This window comes from Haematobia irritans, chromosome 1, assembly GCF_050003625.1.
Source record: "Haematobia irritans isolate KBUSLIRL chromosome 1, ASM5000362v1, whole genome shotgun sequence".
NCBI lineage: Eukaryota > Metazoa > Arthropoda > Insecta > Diptera > Muscidae > Haematobia > Haematobia irritans.
This window is the reverse complement of record NC_134397.1, coordinates 276,578,267-276,593,867: the sequence shown is the minus strand read 5'-3', so window position 1 is coordinate 276,593,867 and position 15,601 is coordinate 276,578,267. Positions and strand designations below refer to the sequence as shown.

The window sequence follows — 15,601 nt, the reverse complement described above, 5'->3', positions numbered from 1 at the left end:
GGCGCCGACGAACTGATGCAAGGAAACTTTATTTAGTAGAAGCGTATCTGTAGTTGGCCACTTTCTTAAAAATACAACTTTTGGAAACGGAAATAATATATTAAAAAATGTTAGCAAGATTGTTACTATAAAATTTCAAAATGTGTCTTATTTAAACGAAATAGACTATAACTCTGGAACAAAAATTATGTTTTTTTATACCCTCCATCATACACACAAAGAAAATTTCATTAAAAGTCAGCCAACGAAAAATTTTCATTGATATAACGAAACAGTTTCATTAATACAATGAAAATATTCGTTAATAGTACGAAACGTTACGTTGATTTGCAGAAAATTCGTTATATTAACGAAAACTTTCGTTGTATTAACGAATCTATTTCATTGGCTGACTTTTAACGACACATTTCGTTAATATAACGAAACTTTTTCTATTAGTGTAGGATGGGGGTATATTAACTTTGTCATTCCGTTTGTAACAAATCGAAATATTGCTCTAAGACCCCATAAAGTATATATATTCTGGGTCGTGGTGAAATTCTGAGTCGATCTAAGCATGTCCGTCCGTCCGTCTGTTGAAATCACGCTAACTTCCGAACGAAACAAGCTATCGACTTGAAACTTGGCACAAGTAGTTGTTATTGATGTAGGTCGGATGGTATTGCAAATGGGCCATATCGGTCCACATTTACGTATAGCCCCCATATAAACGGACCCCCAAATTTGGCTTGCGATTGCTCTAAGAGAAGCAAATTTCATCCGATCCGGCTGAAATTTGGTACATGGTGTTAGTATATGGTCTCTAACAACCATGCAAAAATTGGTCCATATCGGTCCATAATTATATATAGCCCCCATATAAACCGATCCCCAGATTTGGCTTGTGGAGCCTCTAAGAGAAGCATATTTAATCCGATCCGGCTGAAATTTAATACATGGTGTTAGTATATGGTCTCTAACAATCATGCAAAAATTGGTCGATATCGGTCCATAATTATATATAGCCCCCATATAAACCGATCCCCACATTTGGCTTGCGGAGCCTCAAAGAAAAGCAAATTTCATCCGATCCGGCTGAAATTTGGTACATGGTATTGGTATATGGTCTCTAGCAACCGTGCAAAAATTGGTCCACATCGGTCCATAATTATATACAGCGCACATGTAAACCGATCCCCAGATTTGTGTTGCGGAGCCTCTAAGAGAAGCAAATTTCATCCGATCCGGCTGAAATTTGGTACAGGTATTGGTATATGGTCTCTAGCAACCGTGCAAAAATTGGTCCATATCGGTCCATAATTATATATAGCCCCCATATAAAACGTTCTCCAGATTTGACCTCCGGAGCCTCTTGGAGGAGCAAAATTCATCCGATCCGGTTCAAATTAGGAACGTGGTGTTAGTATATGGTCGCTAACAACCATACCAAAATTGGTCCAATCACACAAAAATTGGTCCATATCGGTTCATAATCATGGTTGCCACTAGAAAATACAAAAACGTGTATCGGATTAAGTTTTTATCGGTCCATTTGGTAATGCCTCCATATAGACCGACTTCACTTCTTGAGGGTATAGAAGGCGCACTGATCATGAGAATTGCTTGAAACTCAATGTAAAATTTCCTGATTTTACTTCTCGGGCGAAAATCTACAGATTTAAGATTTCAAATCAAGACTTTATTTTATAATTTTCTTGCAATTTTCTACAAGAGATGTTAATGATTCCTCTAAAACTCAAACAAAAATGGTTCTTATAAATCCAGAATCTGATATAGTCATCATAGGTGAAATCTTTAAATTTATCTTCGGGAAGTGTCCTCAAGTCCTCAAGCCCTCCTGAAATTTCAAAGGAAACCCTAATATTTGGTTCATGGTGGTGGGTATTTAAGATTCGGCCCGGCCGAACTTACTGCTTTATATTCTTGTTTTATTATACCCTGCGCCATACTGTGGAACAGGATATTATAAGTTAGTGCATATGTTTGCAACATCCAGAAGGAGACGAGATAGTCTTTGGCAAAAAATGCTCAGGGTGGGCTCCTGAGTCGATATAGCTATGTCCGTCTGTCCGTGAACACATTTTTGTAATCAAAGTCTAGGTCGCAGTTTTAGTCCAATCGACTTCAAATTTGGCACAGGTATTTGTTTTGGCTCGGAATATAACCCTATTTTTTTTTGAAGAAACCGGTTCAGATTTAGATATAGCTCCCATATATACCTTTCGCCCGATATGGACTAATACGGTCCCAGAAGCCAGAGTTTTACCCCAATTTGGTTGAAATTTTGCACTAGGAGTACAATTAGTAGTGTAGTCAAGTGTGCCAAATTTTATTGAAATCGGTTCAGATTTAGATATAGCTTGCATATATATCGTTCGCCCGATTTACACTCATATGACCACAGAGGCCAATCTTTTACTCCGATTTAATTGAAACTTTGTACAGGGAGTAGAATTAGCATTGTAGCTATGCGTGCCAAATTTGGTTGAAATCGGTTCAGATTTAGTTATAACTCCCATATATATGTTTTTCTGATTTCGACCAAAATGGTTAAAATACCAACATTTTCCTTGTAAAAGTGCTTAGTCGAAAAGTTGTAAAAATTACTCTAATTTTCCTAAACTTCTAATACATATATGTCGAGCGATAAATCATAAATAAACGTTTGCGAAGTTTCCTTAAAATTGCTTCAGATTTAAATGTTTCCCATATTTTTTTACCAACATTGTGTTCCACCCTAGTGCATTAGCCAACTTAAATTTTGAGTCTATATATGTTGTAGAAGTCTATCAAATTCTGTCTAAATCGAGTGATATTTAAATGTATGTATTTGGGACAAAACTTTATATATAGCCCCCAACACATTTGACGGATGTGCTATGGTATCGAAAATTTTGATCTAAAAAGTGGTACAGAGTATAATATAGTCGGCCCCGCCCGACTTTAGATTTTCCTTATTAGTTTTTTTTTTTTGCTTCACATTTTCTTTTCAATCACTTAATAATTCCAATCTCATAATTTTCTCGTCCAATAAGTTCCTATGACATTTTAATAATATGTAAAAATTAACCAAAAATAACAAAATCGTTCAGAGAAGTCAAAATCTTGGATTGAAGTAATTTTGTTTTAAGTGTGTCGATTCCAATTACTATGCCTCTACGAGTACTCAACTGACAACTATGAGGTTGCCGGTATTACAATCAATATTTTCATGAATATCGGAGTTATTGTTGTGAAGAGCATATTAAGCAATTAATTGCATAGATTTTCGAAAACAAAATTAAAACTTTTTTGATATTGGTATATACATAGCAACCATCGCAATGGATTACAATACAATTTGGAATAGTTATAAAGTCCTTGTGTAGTAAATGATTACATTTCTGGGTGCTTCTGAGTCGCTTCCAATCACTCGGATTGCTCCACTTGTGTGTGTGTGTAATATTCGAAGTAAACATTGGCAAAAATACTCTGCATATTATTCTGATGCAACTACAAGGCGAACGGCGGACGGACAAGAACAAAGTCCTCCCATTTTTTTTTGTCATATTATTTTGTTGTAGCCATTACCAATTCATATTTCTTCTACTCCTTTTGCATGTCGAGGTTGTTTCGGTCGTTGTTGTTTTTTCCCTTTTTCGTTTTTCCTTTTTAATTTTTTTCCTTTACTTTCTCATCTCAATCTCCTCGTTCCGTTTTCTTTTACAGATTTCGCAAATACTACAATCTGTGGGCATTTGATAAGGAAACAATTTGTGAAAAATATGTGGATCGTGGTGTGCCACTTGTGCAGCTTGACGAGAAATTTACATTTTATGCAAATATCATGAACGAACTGCAGCAGTTGCCAACGTACCACGATGTCCAATGTATACGCATAAATTTGAAACCACTGGTGGACACCATTTGCCATCACGCCCAACAATGGTGCACCAAATTGGGTGAAAAGTTGGCACAGCGCACAGTTGCCAATATGGATAGAATGCGATTGGAAATTAAAGTGAGTACATATTAGAAAGGAATAGCAAAGGAACTGCAGCATCTTCCATGGGAGACCCAAGGACCAGAGGGCACTATCACATAGAGTTTACATACATGTGGCTTGTGTGATAATAGTTCATGTGTCCATGTTTCCCGGACTCAGCAAAAACTATGTTGATCCTTTGCTTCTATGGCAGTGCTTACTGTGTCTGTCTTCGACTCACCAAGCACAACAAATTGCTTGGTGGTCCTTCCAAGGAAGAAGCACGACATGTAAATAAGTATGCAAAAGGTTTCGAATTTAGTTTACATTTAGTTTCTTAAGCGTGGCAAATGGTGCAGCTGTAGAGAAGCAGATAGAATCGATGTATTTCAGTTATTTGCTTCATTACATATGTAATACCAGAATTATGAACTCAATCCTTTAGAAAATATTTGGGGCTGTTAAATGCATGAACTTTTGGGTGAGTTCACTTTAAATGAAGTTTACAAATATGGTCCAATCTACACTTAAAAAAATATTGTCGTGAGGTCAAAGATTTCATGTCTTTAAAATACGAATACAAATTTTGCTTAGCATAGAAGACCCATTTCTCTAAAATAAAGTTATTTTCCTTGTCCAAAAGTCGATAAACTTTTCAATGAAGTCGTATTGTCCTTACAATTAGTGATTTGACTTAAAAATGGGTATCTTAACATGAAAGAAAAAATTTATAGGCTAAGGTCAACTTGACTTTAATAATTCAGAAAAATTCTTTAAATTTAATGAAATTGTCTTTAAATTTGTTGTCTTTTTGCATCTTGACAACAAAGCAAAAAATCGTTCAAATATAGGACATGTTTTTCAAAACTTTATTTCAAAGAAGTTTTTTACTTCAAACATAGCATAATTTCTACTTTAAGTCCTAATTTGGAAAACAAAGTTGCCGTTAACTCGTTTATAAAGGACTTTGATAGGATATGAAGAAAAAAAGCTGAGAAAGCGAAAAATTAAAATTTGCTTCCTAGAAGCAAGTACACAAAACCTAAATTTAAAAGAGAATTGTGTCTTAAAAGTATCCATACTTGTATTCTCCGCTTCTTTGGCTCGGAATCAATACCAAATTTTTTAAAGTAAAGACAAAATCTTTGGAACCTAGTATGCTTCTTTTCAGTGTATGTTTAAATTTTATGGTATGGAAGAAAATAGTTTTGAGAAGTCACACTTTTAATTATGCACATCCCAAAAAGGCAACATACAATTTTCTATTTTTCTTTTAGAAGATTGCAGCCACTGGTAAATACCAGAAGGTTTTATTCAAGAACTAACACTCAATTATCCAACAGTTTCATCAATTTATCGATGTAGCCGAAAAATAGATAGAAAATAGGCCAGTCTGTTTTGCAGTACTTTTAGATAGCTTTTGATAAAGTTTGGCATCAAGGTCTCTTAAAATTTTACAAGTATGTTTTAACCGAACTATATGAAATTTTAGATTCATATATAATAAGTCGACATTTCATAGTAAAAATAGAGGATAGATCTTGTGAACTGTAACCAATACAGGCTGGACTGGAGTTCCAGGTAGGTAGTGACCTACTGCACCTTCTCTATACCAGCGATATTTCGAATTCCCTTGAGGTAACATGGTACATGGTTGTAATAGTGACTTGCATTGAGATGTAGGGTTGCTGAAGAAATATAATTCAATACTAGAAAACATACAAAAATAAAATGAATAACCCAAATAACGACTTCAATGGTATATATATATTATAACTACACCTTCATTGGAAGACTTCATGGGATTGGCCCTGTCCAATTAACATCGTACAAATAAAGTTACTGAACAATTTCTCATCAAAATTCTACCATAGGCTGTCTATTTTAGTATTATAGTTATAACTGCTGTAAAATTACTAGATGAGTTATAACTCATTTGTAATATAAATAAAATTAATTATAATGAAGGAAAATCCCAAAGTACTTCGTACAAATCTAACCCCAATCATACGAAGGTTAGGTTAGGTGGCAGCCCGATATTTCAGGCTCACTTAGACTATTCAGTCCATTGTGATACCACATTGGTGAACTTCTCTCTTATCACTGAGTGCTGCCTGATTCCATGTTAAGCTCAATGAAAAGGGGCCTCCTTTTTATAGCCGAGTCCGAACGGCGTTCCACATTGCAGTGAAACCACTTAGAGAAGCTTTGAAACCCTCAGAAAGGTCACCAGCATTACTGAGGTGGGATAATCCACCGCTGAAAAACTTTTTGGTGTTCGGTCGAAGCAGGAATCGAACTCACGACCTTGTGTATGCAAGGCGGACATGCTAACCATTGCACCACGGTGGCTCCCAATCATACGAAAATACGATAAGACTTCTCTCTGTCTTTATCTTAGTGATTAAAGGTCTCACACCCAGCAATAAAGCATTGCTCCAGTTTGTGATCGATTTCAAACGAAAATACTTCGGTTCTTATTTGATTTTATTTCAGGGATGATAAATATCATAGTTTCAATTATACTACATTTTATTTGAAAAAGTACTTTCCTAAGCCAAAATGTACTTTGTCGCTTTATGAAAACAATTATCCTTTTTGTTTTGTAGCTTATTTGCCTTTTCATGTAATTGACCGATATGGTCCGATTTTTATACCCACCACCATAGAATGGTGTCGGGGGTATAATAAGTTTGTCATTCCGTTTGTAACACATCGAAATATCGATTTCCGACTATATAAAGTATATATATTCTTGATCAGGGAGAAATTCTAAGACGATATAACGATGTCTGTCTGTCTGTCTGTCTGTCTGTCTGTCTGTCTGTTGTAATCACGCTACAGTCTTCAATAATGAAGCAATCGTGCTGAAATTTTGCACAAACTCGTCTTTTGTCTGCAGGCAGGTCAAGTTCGAAGATGGGCTATATCGGTCCAGGTTTTGATATAGTCCCCATATAAACCGACCTCCCGATTTGGGGTCTTGGGCTTACAGAAATCGTAGTTTTTATCCAATTTGCCTGAAATTTGAAATATAGAGGTATTTTATGACCATAAAAAAGTGTGCCAAAAATGGCGAGTATCGGTCCAGGTTTTGATATAGTCCCCATATAAACCGACCTCCCGATTTGGGGTCTTGGGCTTATAGAAATCGTAGTTTTTATCCAATTTGCCTGAAATTTGAAATCTAGAGGTATTTTATGACCATAAAGAGGTGTGCCAAAAATGGTGAGTATCGGTCCATGTTTTGGTATAGTCCCCATATAGACCGATCTCCCCATTTTACTTCTTGGGCTTATAGAAACCGCAGTTTTTATTCAATTTACTTGAAATTTGAAATCTAGAGGTATTGTAGGACCACAAATACGTGTGCCAAAAATTGTAAGTATCCGTCCATATTTTGGTATAGCCCCCATATAGAGCGATCTCCCGATTTGGGGTCTTGGGCTTATAGAAACCGTAGTTTTTATCCAATTTGTCTGAAATTGGAAATCTAGAGGTATTTTAGGACCATAAAAAGGTGTGCCGAAAATGGTGAGTATCGGTCCATATTTTGGTGTAGCCCCCATATAGACCGATTTCCCGATTTTACTCCTTGGGCTTCTAGAATCCGAAGTTTTTATCCTATTTGCCTGAAATTGGAAATCTAGAGGTATTTTCGGGTCATAAAGAGGTGTGCCGAAAACGGTGAGTATCGGTCCATATTTTAGTATAGCCCCCATAAGAACGATCTCCCGATTTAACTCCTTGGGTTTCTAGAAACCGTAGTTTTTATCTGATTTGCCTGAAATTGTAAATATTCTGGTACTTTAGGCTCACAAAAACGTGTATCGGATTAAGTTTTTATCGTCCCATTTGGTAATGCCTCCATATAGACCGACTTCACTTCTTGAGGGTGTAGAAGGCGCACTGATCATGAAAATTGCTTGAAACTCAATGTAAAATTTCCAGATTTTACTTCTACAGATTTATGATTTCAAATCAAGACATTATTTTATAAGTTTCTTGCACACTCACAGGAGATGTTGATGATTCCTCTAAAACTCAAACAAAAATGGTTCTTATAAATCCAGAATCTGATATAGTCCTCATAGGTGAAATCTTTAAATTTATCTTCGGGAAGTGTCCTCAAGTCCTCAAGCCCTCCTGAAATTTCAAAAGAACCCCTAATATTTGTTTCATGGTGGTGGGTATTTAAGATTCGGCCCGGCAGAACTTACTGCTATATATACTTGTTCTTCATATGCTATTAAAGTCCTTTAAAAACGAGTTAACGACAACTATATTTTTCAAATTAAGACTCGACTTCCAGTAGTAATTATGCTATGTTTCAAGTAAAAAACGTCTTTAAAATAAAGTGTTGAAATACATGTCCTATATTTGAACGATTTTTTGCTTTGTAGTCAAGATGCAAAAAGACAACAAATTTAAAGACAATTTCATTAAATTTAAAGATCTACAATGACAGCTCAGTTTATTGAGTGCAAAGGAGGCTATGGTGAAAATAAAATCGTTAAAGGAAGGTCAATATCTTTCTATCCAAGTATACTCTAGGAAAAATATTTCTCGCAGACAAATTTTTTGCAGACCGATGTTATTGTACTTTGTTAACTCTTCAGTGAAAATGTTTTGTCATTAGAGTAAAGAGATTCGACTTTAAATTTGGCACTAAGGTCAATTAGTCCTCTTCAGTGTTATTAAATTTCCCTTTAAATTTGATGATTTTGGGTAACTAGAGACGTGTTTTAAGACTTTATTTTAAAGGTGCAAATATTGCATAATTTGTACTAGAAGTGGAGTTAACATATTTATGGAACACTTTGGTATCACTTGAAGAAAACATGCGGAATGTCGAAAAACTTAAAATTTGTGTCCTTAAAAAAAAAAAACTTAACATTTGTGTAAATTTTGTGTCCTAGTATAAAATACTTGAATTTAAAATTGAACTGCGTCTTAAATATGCAATTAAATGTGCAATTATCTGCTTCTTTGTTTAAACTCACCAAGCTTCGTCCATATCGATTCCGATTTATATGTAGCTCCCATACAAAAATATCCATTTCGTTCTGGCCGAATCATAATAGTTTCTTTTATGTATATTAATTTCATAATTCATTCGATGAATATATTTCCATTTTTAAGTAGTTTAGGAATAGATACAGAAAGATTTAAAAATTAGTATATAATTTGAAATTTGAGATATTGATCTTTCACTTAAGCTTGAAATTATCCACAAAACTATGAATAACAATGACAGGTATCACGACGACACATTCCCATCAAATAGTTGAAATTTTCACAATACAACTGGCATTTAGGATAGTGGGGATGATAGCGTGATTGCTCCTTGCACAATTTACGATCCAATGTCGCCAAACGAGATTTCATGGCATCTGTATGCAAGTCCTTGATTTCATCATCACCATTGTCTAAATTATCATCGATGTAGATATTTTCACTCATATTAGAATCCTCATCGTCTTGGTTCTCATCACCAATGTCTCCGACATCATCTTCATTGCCAGTGGGCGACTGGCGTTTCATGTGAGAGGCCTGGGCATGAACGATTAAAATTGTCAACAAAATCAATGAGATTTTGAACAATTTCATTTCAATAAATTCTTCGATTTTCAGAAAGGTCTTTTCGTTTCTGTATCTAGTTTTATACTAATCTGTCACTCTCTTTTCAAGAAACTGGCGGTATGAACATGGTGATTAAATATCCATGCCATTATTCTCAATTGCTCTTAGAAAAATGAGTATTAATTGAAACTTAGCTCGGTTTCATTTCTTATCGCAGCAATGCCATATATATCTAAAAATGCTTGTATAATTCTAGGCACAGAAATCCAAGAGTGAAGGAGAGTATTAGAAACAATACTTTTTAGTTTGTTTTCTTAAAACAACAACTACAATCTTTTCCGCCACGCACAATAGAATTGTATCGCCTAAAAGTAAATACAATGAAACCTCACACTATCCACACTCTGAAAAGTGGACAATTTTCGTACGATGACGACGTATATTATTACACTAAAAATAACCTCTAATAAGTGAAAAGTTGTGTTCACTTTGAAGAGGTTTCGCTGTAGTGTGTTCTATAATTCATTATTCATTGCATTGTTTATAAACATTTGCATATTTGCCTCCTGGAATATGTGAGAGTGGGAGGCAGTTCTGTAATCTACAAAACCATGGTATTTGGTGACCTCGAAATTTCCACAATTGTTGATAAGAAATGCATCGCATATGCACAAAAATGTCGAGTGTTTTGGATGTATGAAACAGCCGTTTCTCATGACAACAAAAAGACACATTTATCAATGAAAATGAGAAAATAGTTTCCTTACTGATTTGTCATACAGTGGCTCACATCGAAAGTCGGGCAAGTTATTATAAACAAGTTATCACCTAGTTTAAATATGTTGATTCACTTTTTTTTCAAATTCATTTCAAACATTAATAAAGTTACTTAGTATACAACAAACTTAAATTGAAATATCGCTGTAACTTTTGTTTGTAACTGTACTACAAAAGCTTATTTGCAAAAAAAAAACTAAGAAATATACTCACACCGAAAGTCGGGCAAAGCAAATTCGAAGAAAATGGCACATGTTCTACCGTTATATTTGAGCATCATTTATTATTTTTGGTTTGGAAAATCATTAGTTGATCTCAAGCCGCCGTCCAAATACAAAGTTTCGAAATTTACTCAAATTTTTAATACAATGTCGCGTAGAATTAAACAGTCCACATTGGAAGAACGAAAAATTGTTATTAATAATTATTTAGAAGGAAAGACCGAGCGCGAAATTGCTAATATCGTTAGCAAAAGCAAGTCGACAGTCCATGACATTACCAAAAGATATAAGGAAGACGAAAGAATATCAAACAAACAACGTGCAGCAGTAAAAAAGAAACTCAGTCCAAGAGACGAAAAGTTCATAGTACGTGAAGTACAAAAGGATCCATTTATTTCCGCTCCAAAACTTGTCACAATCGTCAAAAATAATTTTGGAATAGAAGTACATTCAGAAACGGTGCGAAGGGTACTACGGAAAAATAATTTAAATGGCAGAGTAGCCCGTAAAGCCATGCATCAGTGAGAAAAGTAGAAAAGATCGGTTAGAATTCGCACGTAAGCACATTTCGAAGGATTTTTCATTTTGGAGCACGGTAGAATTTGTAAAACATGCTAGCCGAATATTTCCATTAGTATTTTCATATTTTACAGGTCCTCTTTACTGATGAGAGCAAATTTAACTTGTTTGGCTCCGATGGTCGTCGTTATGTTTGGCGTAAGCGGAATGAAGAATTTTGTCATAAGAACACTAAGAAGACAGTGAAGCACGGAGGCTTATCAGTGATGGTGTGGGGCTGCATGTCAGCTTCAGGTGTCGGAAACCTTCATTTTATAGAAGGTATAATGGATAAAAACATTTATCTCGACATTTTGAAAATGTTATGGAAAGCGCACGCAAGTTGGGTATTGCCGATAATTTTAAATTTTATCAGGACAATGACCCAAAACACACATCGCTGATAGCAAAAACCTGGCTATTGTATAATTGTCCTAAGGTAATTAAAACCCCTGCTCAAAGTCCTGACCTTAATGTAATCGAGCATTTGTGGGATGAACTTGGGCGCCGAATGCAAAATAGACTGTGCAATAATAAAAATCAATGAAAAGCTGCATTACAGGAAGAATGGGACCAAATAAGTCCTGATGTCTGTAAAAAATTGGTTGAATCTATCCCATATGCATACAAAATAAAAATTATGAGTTTGCCCGACTTTTGCTGTGAGCCTAGTTTTAAGGTTTTTCTGAATATTTCGTTTTTAAGCTTGTTATAACTACACTGGAGTAGATCTTTTTTTACATTATTATATTCCTTAATAAATGCTTTATTTAATTTTAAAAACTATTTCCGAAAACGTTAAAAAATTTTTTTTGTTAGGTGTACAATTTTTTCACATAGTTTGCCCGACTTTCAATGTAAGCCACTGTATATGAAATACAGAAAATAAGCCAATCCAACAATACCATCGTTGTGTATATATTTTAGTATTGATTGATATGTGTATTAGACGGAGAACCAGCTTACATATCAAGTACAACGATTGATCTTTAATAAATTAACTATACATAAATAATTTTAAACATTTTTCTATTAGAAAAATTTTGGAATAAATTATTGGTTAAATCAAACTGAATCACTTAGTAGGTCCTCCAACGTATAATGGTGATTAGACTCATTTCATTTGTAACACATCGAATATATTGATCTCCAACTTTATCCGGAAGAAAATCTAAGACGGGGTAGCAGAGGTATTACAATGTAATATGCGGTCTAAGTGAACTCAAATTAATAGCAGGGTAATTTTACACATTCGGATCTTAGGTATAGTGCCATTCCGCTATTTCAGGCTCACTTAGGCTATGTTGCTCATTGTGATATCACTGGTGAACTTTTCTCTTTCCACTGAGTGCTGCCCGATTCCAAGTTCAGCTCAATGTTTCACTTTTTTTATGTAAGACACAATTTTCTATTAAATTTGCGTTTTGCGTAGTTGATTCTAAGAAACAAATTATTATATATTCGTTGTTTCAGCTTTTGCTCTCAAAATCATTTAAAAACGTGTTTCAAAAAAAAAAATGCGGCTTTAAAATAAAGCGTTGAAAAACATCTACTTTTGAATGCTTTTTTGCTTTGTACACGGACGAAAAATACTGTTTTTTCATATGTTTGGGTGTAAAAACTATATGCTTGGAACTCAAAATTTTCAACACATTATTTTTAAGTGCAAGCATATTATGATCATAAACTAGTATAACATGTTAGCGACATATTAAGTTTGGGACATAACATTTTTGTAAATATAATAAGTTTTTTATGCAAACATAAAATATTTAAGAATAACCTATAAACATATATGTATTTAGAAAGAGAGACCTGCAAATAGAAACAAGTATATACAACCGTAAGTTCGGCCAGGCCGAAGCTTATGTACCCTCCACCATGGATTGCGTAGAAACATCTACTGAAGACTGTCATCCACAATCGAATTACTTGGGTTGCGGTAAATTTTGCCGATGACAAGGTATCTTAAAACTTCCTAATACCGTTATATATACCACACCCTCAAAAAAAATCGTTTCTTTAACATATGTTCCAAACATATTTTGCAGGAAGCACATATATTATTGGATACTGCCGAAATATTAATATGTTTGTTTTATGTGAACATATTATATGTTTGGAAGCATTTTGAGCCCAAAAATATTATATGCTTGGAAGAATTTTCCCCAAAGAAGATTGTGATCATTCTCTCACATAATTTTCACTTCCACGAAATTTTTAGTTCTTGGCACCTTTTTCTGTAATACAAATAATGTTGAAGAAATTATTCAATTTTATAATTTTTTTTTTAATTTTACCTTTCGCCTGGGCGGAGATTCGAACCGAGGCCCATACAGTTTGTAAGCCAACACACTATCCACTGGGCTATGTAGTAGTTATAGTCACCAGTAGACAATTATCGTTACAAGTTACATTTATATAGCATACTTTGCAGCGCCCACGAGCCCATGCAAACATAACATTATTTAAAAGAAACATACATTTGTTGGCCACGTGGAGCAGTGGTTAGCATGTCTGCCTTGCATGCAAAGGGTCGTGGGTTCAATTCCTGCTCCGACCGAACCAATTTTTTTTTGCAATTTAGACATTTATACTATATTAAATTTTTATAATGAAACTTCGAAATGTGGGTTATTAAAAATTTACAGTCCCCACATACATAAAATTCTCCTCTCAAGGCGAAAACACATGCTGTTTTTTTTTAAATCTCTATGCTCTTGGTTCCGAATGTCTATTCTCTTTACTCCGAATACTCATTCTAATATTCAAATTAAATAATATTTAGACTTGCATATAAAATTTTTGGCCTTATCATAAAGCAGTTTTCCGAAACAATATACAACCGTATCACAGAAATTGTAAACATATATATGTTTGCTCGAAATTTGTAAATTTATATATGTTTACATTCACACATATTATTTTTATGAAACATTCATACCCCAAACATAATATATTTTAACATATTAACATATGTGTCCCAAACATTTAGTGTTAGTTTAGGAACATTACATGTTGGCACTTAAATATATTGTGTTTAAAAATTGTGCCCGAAACACATTTTGTTTATATCGGAACATATGAAAAACATATTTTTCTAACAGTGCACGTAGTCCACACGTGGTATATATTAAACTTAAAATGGCCGATTAAATACGTATATAATTAAGTTTGACAATTTTCTATAGAAATAACATTTTGACAAAATTTTCTATAGAAATAAAATTTTTACAAAATTTTCAAAAGATTTAAAATTTTGACAACATTCTCTATAGAACTAACATTTTGACAACATTTTCTACAGAAATAAAATTATGCCAAAATTTTCTATAGAAATAAAATTTGACAAAATTTTCTATAGAAATAAAATTTTGACAAAATTTTCTATAGAAATAAAATTTTGCTAGATTATTTTGCTCGAGTGGCAAGCATGATTATGAACCGACATTGACCAATTTTTGTGTGATTGGGGATCGGCTATATATAACTATAGACCGATATGGACCAATTTTGGCATGGTTATTAGCGGTCATATATTAACACCACGTTGCAAATTTCAACCGGATCGGATGAATTTGGCTCGTCCAAGTGGCTCCGGAGTTCAAATCTGGGGATCGGTTTATATAGGGGCTATATATAATTATGGACTGATATGGACCAATTTTTGAATGGTTCTTAGAGACTAATACCATGTACCAAATTTCAGCCGGATCGGATGAAATTTGCTTCTCTTAGAGGATCCGCAAACCAAATCTGGGAATCGGTTTATATGGGGGCTATATATAATTATGAACCGATATGGACCAATTTTTGCATGGCTGTTAAAGACCATATGCTAACACCATGTACCAAATTTCAAACGGATCGGATGAATTTTGCTCCTCTAAGAGGCTCTGGAGTTCAAATTTTGGATCGGTTTATATGGGGGCTATATATAATTATGGACCGATATGGACCAATTTTTGCGTGGTTGTTAAAGACTATATACTAATACCATGTACCAAATTTCAGCCGTATCGGATGAAATTTGCTTCTCTTTGAGGCTCCGCAAGCCATATTTGGGGGTCCGTTTATATGGGGCCTATACGTAAAAGTGGACCGAAATGGACCAATTTTTGCATGGTTGTTAGAGACCATATACTAACACCATGTACTAAATTTCAGCCGGATCGGATGAAATTTGCTTCTATTAGGGCAATCGCAAGCCAAATTTGGGGGTCCGTTTATATGGGGGCTATATGTAAAAGTGGACCGATATGGCCCATTTGCAATACCATACATTAATAGCAACTACTTGTGCCAAGTTTCAAGTCGATAGCTTGTTTCGTTCGGAAGTTAGCGTGATTTCAACAGACGGACGGAAGGACGGACATGCTCAGATCGACTCAGAATTTCACCACGACCCAGAATATATATACTTTATGGGGTCTTAGAGCAATATTTCGATGTGTTACAAACGGAATGACAAAGTTAATATACCCCCATCCTATGGTGG

General features: G+C 34.5%; 2 protein-coding genes across 2 annotated transcripts in view; one reads left to right on the top strand and one right to left on the bottom strand.

Annotated features, from left to right (window-relative positions):
- Window positions 1-15,601, top strand: part of Dhc98D (Dynein heavy chain at 89D) — a 252,715-nt gene that overhangs the window by 24,954 nt on the left and 212,160 nt on the right. Inside the window, exon 15 of the mRNA XM_075295234.1 lies at window positions 3,709-4,000. Coding sequence (XP_075151349.1) covers window positions 3,709-4,000 — 292 coding nt within the window. The remainder of the gene's footprint in view (window positions 1-3,708; window positions 4,001-15,601) is intronic.
- On the bottom strand, window positions 9,049-9,641 carry LOC142225442 (uncharacterized). The gene has a single exon (XM_075295201.1). It carries the CDS (start codon window positions 9,572-9,574, stop codon window positions 9,203-9,205), a length of 372 nt encoding a protein of 123 aa, XP_075151316.1. The 5' UTR covers window positions 9,575-9,641; the 3' UTR covers window positions 9,049-9,202.